General features: G+C 51.8%; 1 protein-coding gene across 3 annotated transcripts in view; it reads right to left on the minus strand.

The window, feature by feature from the left end:
• NEIL3 (nei like DNA glycosylase 3) overlaps positions 1–12,756 on the minus strand; it is a 33,985-nt gene extending 21,229 nt beyond the window's left edge. For 2 of the 3 annotated variants that reach the window (XM_059685793.1, XM_059685792.1), the window contains exons 1-2: positions 12,494–12,756; positions 3,851–3,978 (exon numbers count right to left, since the gene is read on the minus strand). In XM_059685793.1, coding sequence (XP_059541776.1) covers positions 3,851–3,978; positions 12,494–12,649 — 284 coding nt within the window. In that variant the 5' untranslated portion in view covers positions 12,650–12,756. The remainder of the gene's footprint in view (positions 1–3,850; positions 3,979–12,493) is intronic. The other variant, XM_059685794.1, reaches the window with a different exon arrangement.
• Between the last annotated feature and the right edge of the window lie 883 nt (positions 12,757–13,639).

A 13,639-nucleotide genomic window follows, 5' to 3' on the forward strand; every position in this document is an offset into this window, starting at 1 on the left:
AAGTGCCAGGGGGTAGGGGAGGTGGGGGGGAGGTCATTGGGAGGATAAAAAAGGAGACATATGTATTACTATTTGTAATACCTTAAACAATAAAATAAAAAAATAAAAATAAAAAAAATATGGTCTTGCCCAGCCAGTGTGGCTCAGTTGGTTGGCGCTTCATTTTGTGTAGGGAACAGTTGGGGGTTTGATTCCCAGTCGGGGCACATACCCAAGTTGTGGGTTTGATCCCTGGCCAGGTTGCATGCGGGAGGTAACGGGTCAATGTTTCACTCTCACATTGATGTTTCTCTCCCTCTCTCTCTCTCCCTCTCCTTTCTCTTTTCTCTAAATTCAATAAAAAAATTTAAAAAGGATTAAAAGATATGGTTTTAACCATGTAAAAAGGAAAAAGGCAGGTCTGCTTCTACTTAGGATGGAGATGCTAACGAGGAGAAAAAAGTCACATTTATTTGAAATTGAGGTGTGATTGACATATAACATCCTATTAGTCTCAGTTATATGTCATAATGATTCGATATTTGTATCCATGGCAAAATAGTCACCACAATAAGTCTAGCTAACACCCCTTACGTTACACAGTTACCCCCCAAAAATGTTTTTTTTCTTGAGATGAGAACTTTTATGATCCACTCACTTAGCAACTTTCAAAAACGCCATGCAGCACTACTAACGCTGTGCACTTCATCCCCGTGGCTTTCTCACTTCATAACTGGAAGTCGGTGCCTTTCGGTAACGGTCGGCTTCCTTAATTGCCAGCGACGGGGACCCAACTCAAAGCAGTTTAGGTGTTGGGGACTCACAGGCGCTCAGGAAGGGCTGAAGTCGCCCCTGCGGGGAGCAGGGGTGTAGCGGACCTCGGGCCCAGGTGGAGGGAGACTCCCGCTGCTTCCTGTGGGCTGTTTTTCCTGACAAGCCCGGCGACATGGCCATGTCCCTGTTCATGTCACATCCCCGGCTTCTTGCCTCACAGGGAGCCTGACCCTGCTCAGCTCCGGTCAGAACGTCTTGGGAAAAACTTAGACTGGCCCAGCAGACGGTGTCTGAGAGAAAAGGTTAGTGAGGTTACGTTCAATGCAACTTGGACGCTGGTTACTCTGGCCAGACGACCAGTGTCCAGAACGAATAACGTCCCCACGGGACAAGTGGGCGTGCCGGGCAGACGACAGCGGGCGTCTACGAATGTAGAGTACAGGAGTCAGTGAGAATCTTCATCACACTTCTCTTTTGTCTGACACGTTACAGATTACAAAAGCCGATTACAAGCACGATGTCTATGGCCACTGTTGTAAGCTGCATCTGAGGAGTTCCACGAGAACTTTCACCGCGCTGAAGAGAACTGCCACTTGAGCTCTTGCCTGTCTGTCTAGAGGACCATATCGCTTAGACGGCGATAAATTACAAAATCGATCATGTAGAAAGCTTCTCTGCGATGGCAAGGCCTCTCAAATATTCAGATATCGTTTCTGCGTGGCTGTGATAATTGCAAACCATCAGTCATACCCCTCACATACCCATCACAACCTGGAAATAGCGAAGTGTGCTGGAAAGACAGAGCCATTAAAAAAATATATCCTTAAAATGTGGGTGCAAGATGCAACAGCTGCGTTCCTGTTGATTGCCAGCGGCAGCCTGCAGGGTGGGCGTGTCTGGGCGGCGGACTGGCAGATGGACTGGATGCGCCCCCCACACCGGCAGTGTGTGCACGCACGGCTCACGGGGATTACACCTGGCAGCGCGACAGTGAATGTGTAAACGTGTTGGTTCTTTAGTTCTCAGTTTGCTCTCATGAGCACTTGTTAGACGCACAACAAAACACTGAAAACGGCTTTGGTTTGTTATAGAGGAAGAGCGCCTGGGAGTGCTCAGAGGTGTGGGTATTGGCCACACATACCACACCTGCACAGCTACAGCAAGTGTGTACGAAGTAATGCGCAGTTTCTGCGGGGCTGTTACAAGCACTTGAGCGCTACGGTACATTTCTCAGCAAGAGAAATGCTCCCTCTCTGATCTGTCTCTTCCTGAAGCGCATACATTCCACGGCACTGTCCCTCACAGAGGGCATTGCCTCTAATCTAGATTCACAACAAGCGAACCCCAGGAAGATGCAGGGCCTGCCCTGTCAGATGCCCTCAAATCCACGGGCAATTTTCATTGTGCAAAGCTGCGCCGCCTTCAGGGGAAAACTGCACGCGGGCATTACGCACACTTCAGGCCATGAGCTCTCGGAACTGCAGGCCGCCGGTGGGTGGAAAACAGAAGTCAAAAGGGAGGCCCGCATGTCTGTCTCCCGCTCCCGCCTGCAGCCTCATGCAACTAGCACATTTCCGTCTCAGAGCCATCCGTCCTCCCAAGAAGCGTGGGACTTCCACTGTGAACGGGGCTACCGTTGATTTTAGGAGGCTCAGTTCATATTCCAACACCTGATCTGCCGTTGACCTTGAATTGATCAAATAGTCGTTGAGGCTGCAGGGAGTGAAAGGCAGCCGCCGCCACATTCCTCCCCACGGATCCCGAGGCTCGCCCTCTCCAGGGATGGCGCCCTTGGGCCTAGTGTGAAGAGGCGATTGCCCTTGTCCGCTTGCTGATGGCCCTGCACCAGAAAAGACTGCCCCTTATCAGCCCGGTGGGGAGCCCTTGATCAGACCTGCCTCTCGCCCTCCGGAAATAAACCTGCGCCTTACACCAGAGATCAATCACACGTCAATGCTCCCAGCCGATCTGACAGGGACTCCACGGTGTCCTCCTCGCTCACCGCCGGGAGTGTTCCACCACCCAGCCCGGGACGATAGGCAGCCCACAGCAGAGAGCTCTGCAGAACCCCGCGCGTGAGCTGATCTTATCAGCTCCAGGTGGGAAGTGACCATGTCGTCCAGGGACAGCAGCTGCCGACCATGGCGAACACCTCCAAGGACGAGCAGTGACATCAACGCGGAAGTCCTCCAAGCTCACGGGAGACCAGATGCAGGAGTATCAGTGCTATGGTCTCTGACTATCTCATCACCGTCACGCATCGCCACTTCGCGCCCATGATGGACCTGCAGTGGGAAGCCTGGGGGACAGTGAGAGGGCTTTTCTTTTATGATAAAAACTGCTCAATATCTTCGAGAAACGGGAAAAACATTCGAGGAAGCAGTGCCCATCGTTACGGTCTGCAGTGGCGCAGGCTGTGTTTGACAGACCTGGATTAGACAGGCATGTTCACCCAGGGGGGCCTTTTTTCTTGTTCTGCAAAAGTTAAGAGGCAATTACCTACATTTCAACCTTTTTATTATTAAGGCAACCGAGGCAGCAGATTGCGTGGCCTGTGTCAGCAAAACAGCAGTGAATTTCCAGGGGCCCCGTGGCACAGCGGGGAGCCTCTTAGCTCCGGGGACAGTTTCTGAATTCTACAAATAAGTTTCCAGCTCTGTCCCAGGCTTCCGAGAAAGAAAGCAGGGGGAAAATACAAAAATCTAGAGGGCCACTGAAACCAAGCGAGGAGCTGTCATAAACATCAAGAGGCTGATGTCGCTAATGCAACAAACACTTGGTGAACGCAGAGGGGGCGAGAGCTGCGTAGGGAGCTCGGATAAGAACACGCCGGGCTGTGCTGCTCTAGTATCGCTTGGGAAGTCCTCGGAGCCCCTCGGTTTCTTAAGAAAAGAAATAAACAGCCCAGCCCTCCGATCACACTTTCCTCTGCTGCTGCGCACTGCTTTCCATGATGGACTCCCAGCCCCCTCCATTAGAGCCCCCTTAAAAGTGGAGCACTTTCTACATGAGTCAACGTGACACCCGCACACGGCGCGGAAAGCCTTCTCCCCAGCTTGAAACAGAGGTTAAGATGTGCTGCACGGGCTTATCTTACCGTAAAGCTTTCGGCCCAAAGTACAGGAAGAGCTCCTTCCCCAAAGTCTCCACGCCGCGGTACACGTGTCCATGCAACAGCCTCAGGGAAACCCCGCCGGAGCCGCTATCATTGTTCTGTGAGGCAGCCTAGTGGAAAACACACACACACACACACGTGTAAACAAAATTATCACTTCATTCTTAAATGTGCTTCTGTTGCTTCCTGCCCAGGTGTATGCCAACGAGAAAAAATGATCTCCAACAAGCCCATGTAATCAGCTGTTTACATGCATTTTGTCCAATTACTAGGCAGTCATTTAAAATAAGAGAGGCCAGAAGACTGAGGTGGAAAAGAACAAAGAAGTAATTGGCGCACAATCACAATGAGGTTCTTCCAGGACCACGCAGCTCTGCGGATGTGAGAAGGAAACACAGAAAAATGATGCGAATGTCTTAAAACCAGCGAGGACACGGCCTTCCATTGTCAGAAGCACAGCCAGGGTTCCCGAAAGAGCATTCCGATCACAACAGCTAAAAATGGTGGGGAGAGTAGGAGAAGGATATTCTGAGCTGCGATGATGAACTCGGAAGCCAGCACGCAAGAGGAAGAGGAGGTCCCCCATCCAGTGAGAGTGGGAGGGAACACCCAGGGTGAGCAGCACCCGAAGCCACCCTACCAGAGGCATTTACGGGGACCATGGCACGGGAGCTCCGGCTTTCACGTCCGGTGGGTGTGGGGAACCAGAGAGCAAAGCCAGGCCCCCAGAGGAAAGGACTCTTACCCGAGGCCTGCTCCTCTCTCCTTCCCCAACAATGTCAACAATAAAGGAAAAGGACGCCCACCACCCTCCCCCCATCCCATGCAAAACAAAGTGCATAAGGGATGAAGGAATAATGGGTATTAAAAAAAAAAAAAGATTGAGAAATGCCAGGAATTGAATTTTGTCCCTTCAAATCTTGAAACCCCCTTGTGCCTGTGTTTGAAACAGGGCCTTACAGATGCAATTAAGGTTTGATGAGGCACAGGGTGGGGCCCTGATCCAATGGAGTTAGTGTCCTTCTAAGAAGAGAGACCAGAGAGCTGGCTCTCCTCCTGTAGGCTCAGAGGAAAGGCCCTGTGAGAAGAGAGCGGGTTTCTGCCCGCCAGGAGGAGAGCTCTCACCAGAAACCAAACAGGCCAGACCTTGATCTTGGACTTCTAGATCCAGAACTGAGAGAAGATGAGCTTGTGTTTAAGCCTCCCACTCTATGGTACTTTGTTATGGGTGCCCACAACAGACTAAGACAAGAACAGGCATGACTGTTCCACTCATCCCTTCACATTGCAAGGGCTATGTCAATGCCAGAACTCCCCGACTGCCTGAAGTTCACAAGGTCAGGTTAAAGGGGTTAGTCCCCTCCGTCCCGTAAGAACGGGGTGACCCATGCACAGCGCACAGGGGAGCCTTCCCGTTCTGCACAAACCCCTAAAAGGACCGGTGGGGGATCCTAGCACCAGGACCGCAGACACGCAGGCCACCCCGCCCTCGGAAGACCTGCCTCTCGTTTCTCTATCTCCCCTGGATGAACCGGGGGCCTGTCAACGATGACCGAGCACTGGCCCGGCACGATGGAGGCCCCAACGAGGAAAAACATGCTTTGACACTTGCCTTGTGTTTATAAAGGAATCTGTGAGAGCCCTGAACTGAGAAGCACCGAGAGTCCCCATGGGTTTCTCCCTAACAAAAGCCTTCCCGGCCACTGACACACACCTCAAGCCAAGTGCAGAGGAAGAGAGTGGGTGTCGATGTAGGTTTCCATGACAACCAACCAGGAGGCAGAAAGTTGTTATCAACTAGCCAGGACACTTTAAGAGGATGGCAGAGAGAGCAGATGAAGATCTGTGATGAGTAAACTTTGCCTCCACGTGGGTTAGGTGTTATCATTTTAGGATCTCGAATATACGGTAGAAGATGTTTTAACATTTTAAACCTTCACTTCTGAGTTCATGGCTCGGTCTTGCTTCCCCACTGCTCCATCAGCAGCCTCTTCTCCCCTCCCAGCATCCTTTACGAGCGACTGTTTACCCACGTGCTCTGATCCTCTGGCTTCTGCTGGGTTCCCGGCGGAGGCCGGTGGGCATCCCATCCCGTCTCGTCCAAGCCGCCCAGACACCGCAGTCGCTGTCCCTGCTTCTTGGTAGGGAGGATGTTTGCTACGGTCATCCCAGTGCTTTAATCGCCCCTAAATCTTTAAGTTTCCCAAGTTAAATCTCAAACTCCACACCCACCCAAGCCGTTGGAAAAGGCCATTCTGTGCAGCCTGTCACCCCCGCCACCCTCCTCGAACCCGGGCTTCCCTTTCTGGGAGGTAAGGAGCCCTCCCAGCCGGTGCTGGGTCTATGGTCTGCGAGGGGACGTCTTTCCCGGGTCCGGGCTTGATGTCTCTTCCTAAGTCCTGTTTAAGCAGCTACACATCAATGGTCCCCAGAAATGCCCCCCGCCCCCCCGTTTCTGTATTTCAGACCCAGGGGGCGGTCCTTGCACTGCGGCACCAAGTGGGGTACGTGCGTGTCCACCGTGGGTCAGAGCCACCGAGGACGGTGCGTAGTGGGGCTGCATCTTGTGCACTCCCGCTCCTTCTGCTCTAAACAGGAGAACCTGGTGTCTTTCCCCAGCAACTTGGCATCGGGCTTTTTCCAGGGCCCTTCCCTGCCTTTACCCTTGTGATGTGATATGAGATGGCAGGCTGTGAGTACATAGCACTCACGCGAAGCCTATTTTCTGTGGCAGCCTGGCCCCCGGTGAGCACTGAGACGCAGTATCTGATTGGCCGCCTGAAAACTTCTGGGCCAGTTGCCAGGGGTTGTTTCTCACTGCCCGGCTCTAAACCCCACTGCCCACTCCACACCTTCCAATGTGGGAGCCACGGGACTGAGCTGCTCTCACTTCGCTACTTCTGCTCCCTGCCCAGACCACTCTCCCTCCATGAATCCTGACTTCGGTGTTTTGTAGCAGCCCCTGGCAGAGCGGCGGACGCGGTCACCTTGAGGCAGAAGGCGCTGCCACAACACCTCGCAAGGCAGTGCAGGAGCCCCCGCTGTCTCCTGGGGAGTCGGCTCCGTGGCTACATGCACGGTGTGACAAGAACTTACCCCGCGTAGTTTAAGCCTCGCCCCACCTACCGCTGCCACTGCTCATGCCATTCACCGGGCTGTGTCTGCCACTGGGCACTCTGACGACAATGGTGCCCGTGCCCTCTGGAGAGACACCTCTGCTCATTAAAGATGCACCCTCCACGGCTGCCTCATTGCACTCGCGCACTGTAGAGGAGTTCATCTCCGCCCACTGTGTCTGAGCCTTGTCCTTGATGTTGGGGGTGTATCAATGAACACACACACACACACACACACACAGGAGTATGCACATGGCCATGTGCTAGCACACACACACACACACACACACACACACACACACACAATGAAAAGCCTGCCTTCAGAACGTTTGTATTCTACTGGGAGGAGATATTTAACAATAAACAGGATAACAATATATGAGAACATTCTGAAAAGAAATTGAGATGAGAAAGAGCTCAAGATTAGGGGAGGGCATAGCGGGCTGCAATTTTATGCAATTTTAATCGGGGCGTCCTCGTGGGGAAAACGATATTGGAGCACGTCTTAGAGGAGGCACGAGTGAGCCACACCTAAGCAAGAGGAATGGCAATCGATACACATGCCCTGCGGGGGGCGGAGTGTCCTGTGTCCCGAGGGAACAGACACAGAGCAGAGGGAGACGGGACCCACAGGAAGTCTGACATCATAAGAATCAGATCATGTGCCCCCCAGGTCCACGCTAAAGGCCTGGCTCTTCCTCTGACAGAAACGAGGTGGAGAGCAGATAGGATCTCCATCACTCTTTTAAGTGCTCTCCTCACTGCTGGGCAGAATTCCCGCTAAAGGATCCAGGGTAGAAACAGGAAAAGAACCACCCAGACAAGAGCTGGAGAAGGTGCGGATCATTTAAAGCCACCCTGTTATCAAAACACCCAGGTCTAACCCCGCAGTCAGACTTCGTTAGATGTTGTTGGAACTGGCTAAACAAAATATTTAAGAGTACGATTCATCTCAAAATGTTTGTGTGCCACTCGTTCTTAAATCGATACATGACATACATTTCAGAAGAGAACAATGAGAAACAGTAAAAACCTGGTGAAAAAAAAGATATGTTCTTAATGAAAACCTCTATCTTTTTTTTATTTTTGCATAAATAGTTAAATGCTCTGGCTCCTAACAATGTTTAATAGGCAGAAATTCAAACCCAGCTTATCTTGACTTCTGCCCTGGGTGGGGGGTGGGAGGAGGGGGGGCAGGTTTCTAGGTGCTAAAATCCTAGGCCCTGCCTCAGGGCTGCACAGAAGCTACAGTGAGCACGTTGGTTCCATATTTGGCCAGCAGAGCCGAAACGTCCTCTCTAACCAATGCTGAGGGGCGGGTACAAACAAATCCAGGATTCCTCCCTCAGGCAGCAAAGCAGTCCTGGAGCAAACATCTCTCTACTCCCCAACTTACTGCCAACGGCCAGCAATCTCAGAACGCGGAGTGGATCTACCCACGGGAAACCTGGCTACCTACAAAAAGGAAGTCTCAGGGGCCGGCCCTGCAAAACTTCCCGGTTCCTGGACGGCGTGTGAACCAGAGAGCGCGCAGAGCGTGCCCCTGTGAGTGAATTCCGTGCCGCGCAGCGGGAGGAATCCCAGAGCACGAAGGGCAGTGGACTTCACATGCATGAGACCACTGACCCTCTCCGCACGGCTGTCAGGGAAAAACGACACGTGTTGTCCTGGCTGACGGAGCCTCAAAGGGAACCGCAAACCAAGCCCTTCACGGAGTAGTGTACGTCTCACTTCTCTTTCTCGTGTTTTGTCCTATTCTTCAAATTAAAAAGAACACGCAACACGCCATCCCCACGAGAAATGCTGAGACAGACATGGAATGAGAGGCTCCACAGACACTGAGAAGAGATGCCATGGCCCGAGGAAGGTGACTGTGACCTTCAGCACAGAGGTGGGCAGAAGGGGAAGTGGAGGAAGCGCCCAGGTAGAGAAATGGTCTGGAAACCTGCAGACCCGACGTGACCGGTGGCCAGTGCGGCAGCAATGGCTCCAGGGGCGGGTGCTGCGTGACCTTGCCTGGGACGAGCTTTAATACTTGATGAGGAATTAAGATGAGATGTTAGCATGACCCCTTCCTCGCTCACAGGCAGAGTCTGTAATTCTCCTGCTACTAGCCGTCCCCCCTGCGGAGCAGAGTGAGTGTGAGGCTTTCTACCTGGCATCAGGTGGGCCCCAAGCACGGAGCTCACCACCCCGAGTGATGCTGTGACGTGGTTCGTCCTCCTCTGTCTGTAAGCTCCTTGGGGACAGCAGGGACGCTGAGGAAACCCCTGAGCGCCCCACTCAATGCCTGGAGGGCAGTGAACATTTTGGGGGTTAATCTGCTCCCTCCTCCTTTTCCTCCTAAATCTGAGTGTGGCTTTAAAACCCAGGCCCGCTGTCTCCCCACCCACCACCCCCATCTTGCTTTACCAGCCCAAGATTTCTTGGCAAAAACTTCCACTCTGCCATCTGCTTAACCTACTTTGAAAATTATTAACACCCCAGACTCCTGTTTTCTAATTATCTGCAATGGAGTGCGGTTTAAGTATAAGAGGACCAAATGCTCATGACTATCAAAAGCTAGATGAAAAACAAAATATTACATTTACCAGAATCTCCCACCAAGTAAAAAGAGCTCTATGGGAAGGTTTCAAGAGGGATTCAGGAAGGCACTGATGTGCTTTCAGCAACCAGTCCTCGAATGCCCTGGTTTTAATGAGACGCTTCCTTAGCAATTAAAGGATTGCTTTAAAAACATGGATTCCAATACTTCTCTTTAGTCTTGAGGAAAATGATACGTAAAAATCCTTTTATTCAGCTGTCTATCACACTGACACCTGACCCAAGTCATAGGAGTCCCAGTTTCTAAAATCGTCAGCTCTGGACAGTATACTTGGGACAAAAAAATGATTTTTTAATGGGTGATTGGCTATGTCCAGCACCTGCATATATGCTTTAACTGCTTTTTTAAACTCCGTCTTAGGGGGTAAATTCTGGTATACCAGTGACGGCTTGCCCCACTGATGTTGAGCGCTATCGCGGGGGAACTAGCCAGGGCTTTTGCATGAAACCTAAGATTTACAAGGTATTTACCGGTCCTACTGTAGAATCCCCTTTGTATGAGCTCCAGCTGCCCAAATCCAAGAAATGATTTCCCACAAGCCTACTGTCTTTGCTATAACCATACACAACAGCCCGATATATACTTGACTTGCCCATGGTGACCCTTATAATCCGGTCACTATATTTTTTGAACATTTCATCCTCCCCGCCCCCCGCTCCCCTGGAATAGAGCCGGAAATCTCCTCTGCCAGGACTGTAAGTATGATTGAGAAGGGTTCACCTTCCCTTTGTCAAGTGGCTTAATAACAGGAAACCGTCAAAACCACATGGATCTTGGGAGACAGCACGCGCCTTCCGGGGCTGATAACCACGCATCCCCCTTGGCCGTGGGGAAGGGAAGATGAGCTCCTCAGAGCAGATGAAGGCTTTTCCACAGAGAAACGTTTCAGGTTCTAGTGCAGTGACGCCATCTCCCCAGAGGAAGAAAAGTATACCAGGTTTATTCTCACAGTTTCTTCTCCTGGCTTTCCTACCTTTTCAAAAATTTCCTAATACAACACTTTTCTTATTCAGAGGTCACGTCTATGCCAATTTAAGCCATCAGAGTGCCCACGCCCCCCAATAGAGGTCTCGGTCGGTCCATTCATCAAAACACAGCCTGCAATTTTCTAAGTGCGGAACCTTCAAGCACTTCACCCGGAGGCGAAACGCTTTGCACATAATTTGAGGGCACAAATGATTACAAAAAAGACAAAGGGTTCTGGTGAGAAAGCCCTGATCTGGGAGAAAAAGTAACAATGACCAGGATTTGTCCTTTCCCAGGCACTAAACTACAAGTTTTAGATTTTTCTCTAACCTAACCCTGAGCAAATAAGCACCTACAGATCAGGAAGTAAGGAAGGGGTTGAACCAAGAGAATCGGATGTCCTTTTCTGGACATCACACTGAACGTGATGATTAAAGCTACCGTGGCCGTGGGACGTCACCGCCCTCCTCTCCTCACCTGTAAGCCTTAGCCGTTGCCGGCTACCTCTTGTTCTGGGATTCTATCTAATGCTGGTAACAACGACCCTGAGACATTAAGGGAAAACCATTATCAGCAACCATTTAAGAAGGTGAGGAGGTACCCAATCCATGTCCCACAAAGGGAAGAGCTGCTTTTGTCCCCCTGGTTCCTTCAATATTCAACGTTTTGTTGAATGGGTAAATTTTCATAAGAATATTTTCACATTCTAAGAGACCATCCAAGATCCATCTATGGGACAGCCTGAGAAGATTTTAAGAAACACTGTAATAAGAGAGGAGATGCAGACGACGTACTGACAAATAAAGTCAAAATAAATAAAATGCAAAGGCAGTTGGAAGGAGGAGGGAAACATGATTTTTCCAAGTTTGAAAACTGTACTTTCTCAGTCTTAGGACCTCATTTGTTTCAAGTTGAAAGCACATGCTAATTTCACAGCAGGCGACTTCCTGCGGGAACAAAGGTTACCAGGAAGCTTCACAGGAGAACTGAAAGCCAGCAGGATATCGCATGAAACACAAGGGTCTGCACATCCAGCCGACTTTCAAAGCTGGATAGCTTCATCAGACTCTTCAGTAAGTTCTAAACTCACCCCAGGAACAGCTCACCAACCGCAGCAAAGGCCCTAGTGGCAAGATGCTGTGCTACAGATTATTTTAAAGAGAAATTCACTTAAGGGAACCACAACTGGGTTTCCCTTCCCCTTCATCAGATGACAATACTGCCTGGGAAGGTTTGTGCTAAATTCTGCGTGTGCTGTTTAAGAATTATAAATTAGTTCTGACACACTTAACAGCTGCCGCATGTTGGGCCAGCCAGGAGCTAGAATTGCATGCTGAAAGCTTGCCTTAAAAATGTAATGAAAGCCCTAACCAGTTTGGCTCAGTGGATGGAGTGTCGGCCTGCAGACTCAAGGGCCCCAGGTTCGATTCTGGTCAAGGGCATGTACCTGGGTTGCGGGCACATCCCCAGTAGGGGGTGTGCAGGAGGCGGCTGATCGATGTTTCTCTCTCATCGATGTTTCTAACGCTCTTATCTCTCTCCCTTCCTCTCTATGAAAAATGAATAAGATATATTTTTGAAAAAATGTAATGAAAAACAAAAGTGACAGGTTGCAGAGAGCTGACCATTTTCATGGCGGAAAACGCAGCTGTAGCTGTAAGGGAGCCTTCCCTTGCTGGGCTGTGCAGTTCAGCCAGGGGACCTGCAATAATCCTGCTGGGCACCCCAGGCCGCCTGAGTGCTCAGAAGCTCGCCACTGCGCAGGCGCCCAGCGCGGCCCCCCTCCCCCCAGCCCAGGAAGTCAAGATAAACTTTGGGAAACCAGGCCGGGGAGCCAGGACCAGAGCGGAGAGCGGACACTTCGGACACTGCGCACCTTACAGGGTCTTTATCCCAAGTTCCCCCGCGACCCCAGAGCAAGTTACAGGAGCGGCTCACCTGGGGGGGCACCGCGGCCGCCGAGGCAGCGTGGGGCGAGCCAGGGCCCCTCGGGCTCTGCGGGGCGCTCCCCCGCACGGCCGTCACCGCCTGGCCCGGGCGCACCCGCGCCCGAATTTTCTCTCCGTTCAGAGCACAGCCTGGTCCTTCCACCATCTCCGGAACCGGCCCTGCGGCCCTAGCGTCAGGGCTCGGAGAGGACAACCGGCGCGCAACCTAGGCTCTGCGCTCACTCTGCTCTTGGTTCAAATCTCCCGCGCCCGGGCGCCTCCCCGCCCCGCCTCAGGCCCGCCACAGGCCCCGCCCCGTCCAATCGCAGGCCACGCCCCGCCCCAGGCCCCGCCCCGTCCAGCCGCAGGCCCCTCCCCGGAACCGCTCACCTAGTCAACTTCTTGGCTAGGCCCCGCCCATCCCTTCCCAGGCCCCGCCCAGCCGCGCCCTGCAGCGCAAGCGCAGTGAGTCGCCCCTCGGGCTCTGGCAGTGGGATTGTAATGGAAGGAATGCTGGAGTCTGGTGAGTGCAGCCAGCCACCGGCTACACGGTTGAGAGCAGGGGCAGTTAGGCCCGCAGAAGCGTGGGCGTCATTTTCTCTGCTCTGAGGCTTTGCCCTCGTCCTTGGGCTGCCCGGTACATGCCCGCTTTGTGACCTCGTCCTCTTATTCTGTCCTGAAATCCACGTTCCTGTGGCCGAGCAGGCCCCTGGGTCTTGTATGGCCTATTTATTAGCAAATGGGAGGGAGGAGAGGGGCTCGGAGGAGGTTATTAGGACTCACAGCTTTTATTTCCCTCTCACACGTTTGTCATGTCTTAGAAAACGTGGCTTTATCGACTGAGTGTTCCATTCATCTTCCCACTTCCCACAGCAGCCCTGGGATTGCACTTGATAGATAGTCAACAAATATTTGTCGGATTGTGATTACTAACTTAAGACTGAAAAAAAAGTTGGGCCTTTCTGTCTCCAAATACTTGTTCTCAAATCGTTAATGTCATTCTTATGAATTGAGATGCTCAGAGAAGAGGTGGAATCTGAGTGGACCATTTAAGACAGTGGTTCTCCACCTTGGCTGCACATTAGAATCGCCTGGGATTCTTTTTAAAATCCTGATTCCTGGGCCGCATCCTCCGGAAATTCTGTGTCTTTGTTAT

The sequence above is a fragment of the Myotis daubentonii genome, chromosome 2 (genome assembly GCF_963259705.1).
Source record: "Myotis daubentonii chromosome 2, mMyoDau2.1, whole genome shotgun sequence".
Lineage (NCBI taxonomy): Eukaryota > Metazoa > Chordata > Mammalia > Chiroptera > Vespertilionidae > Myotis > Myotis daubentonii.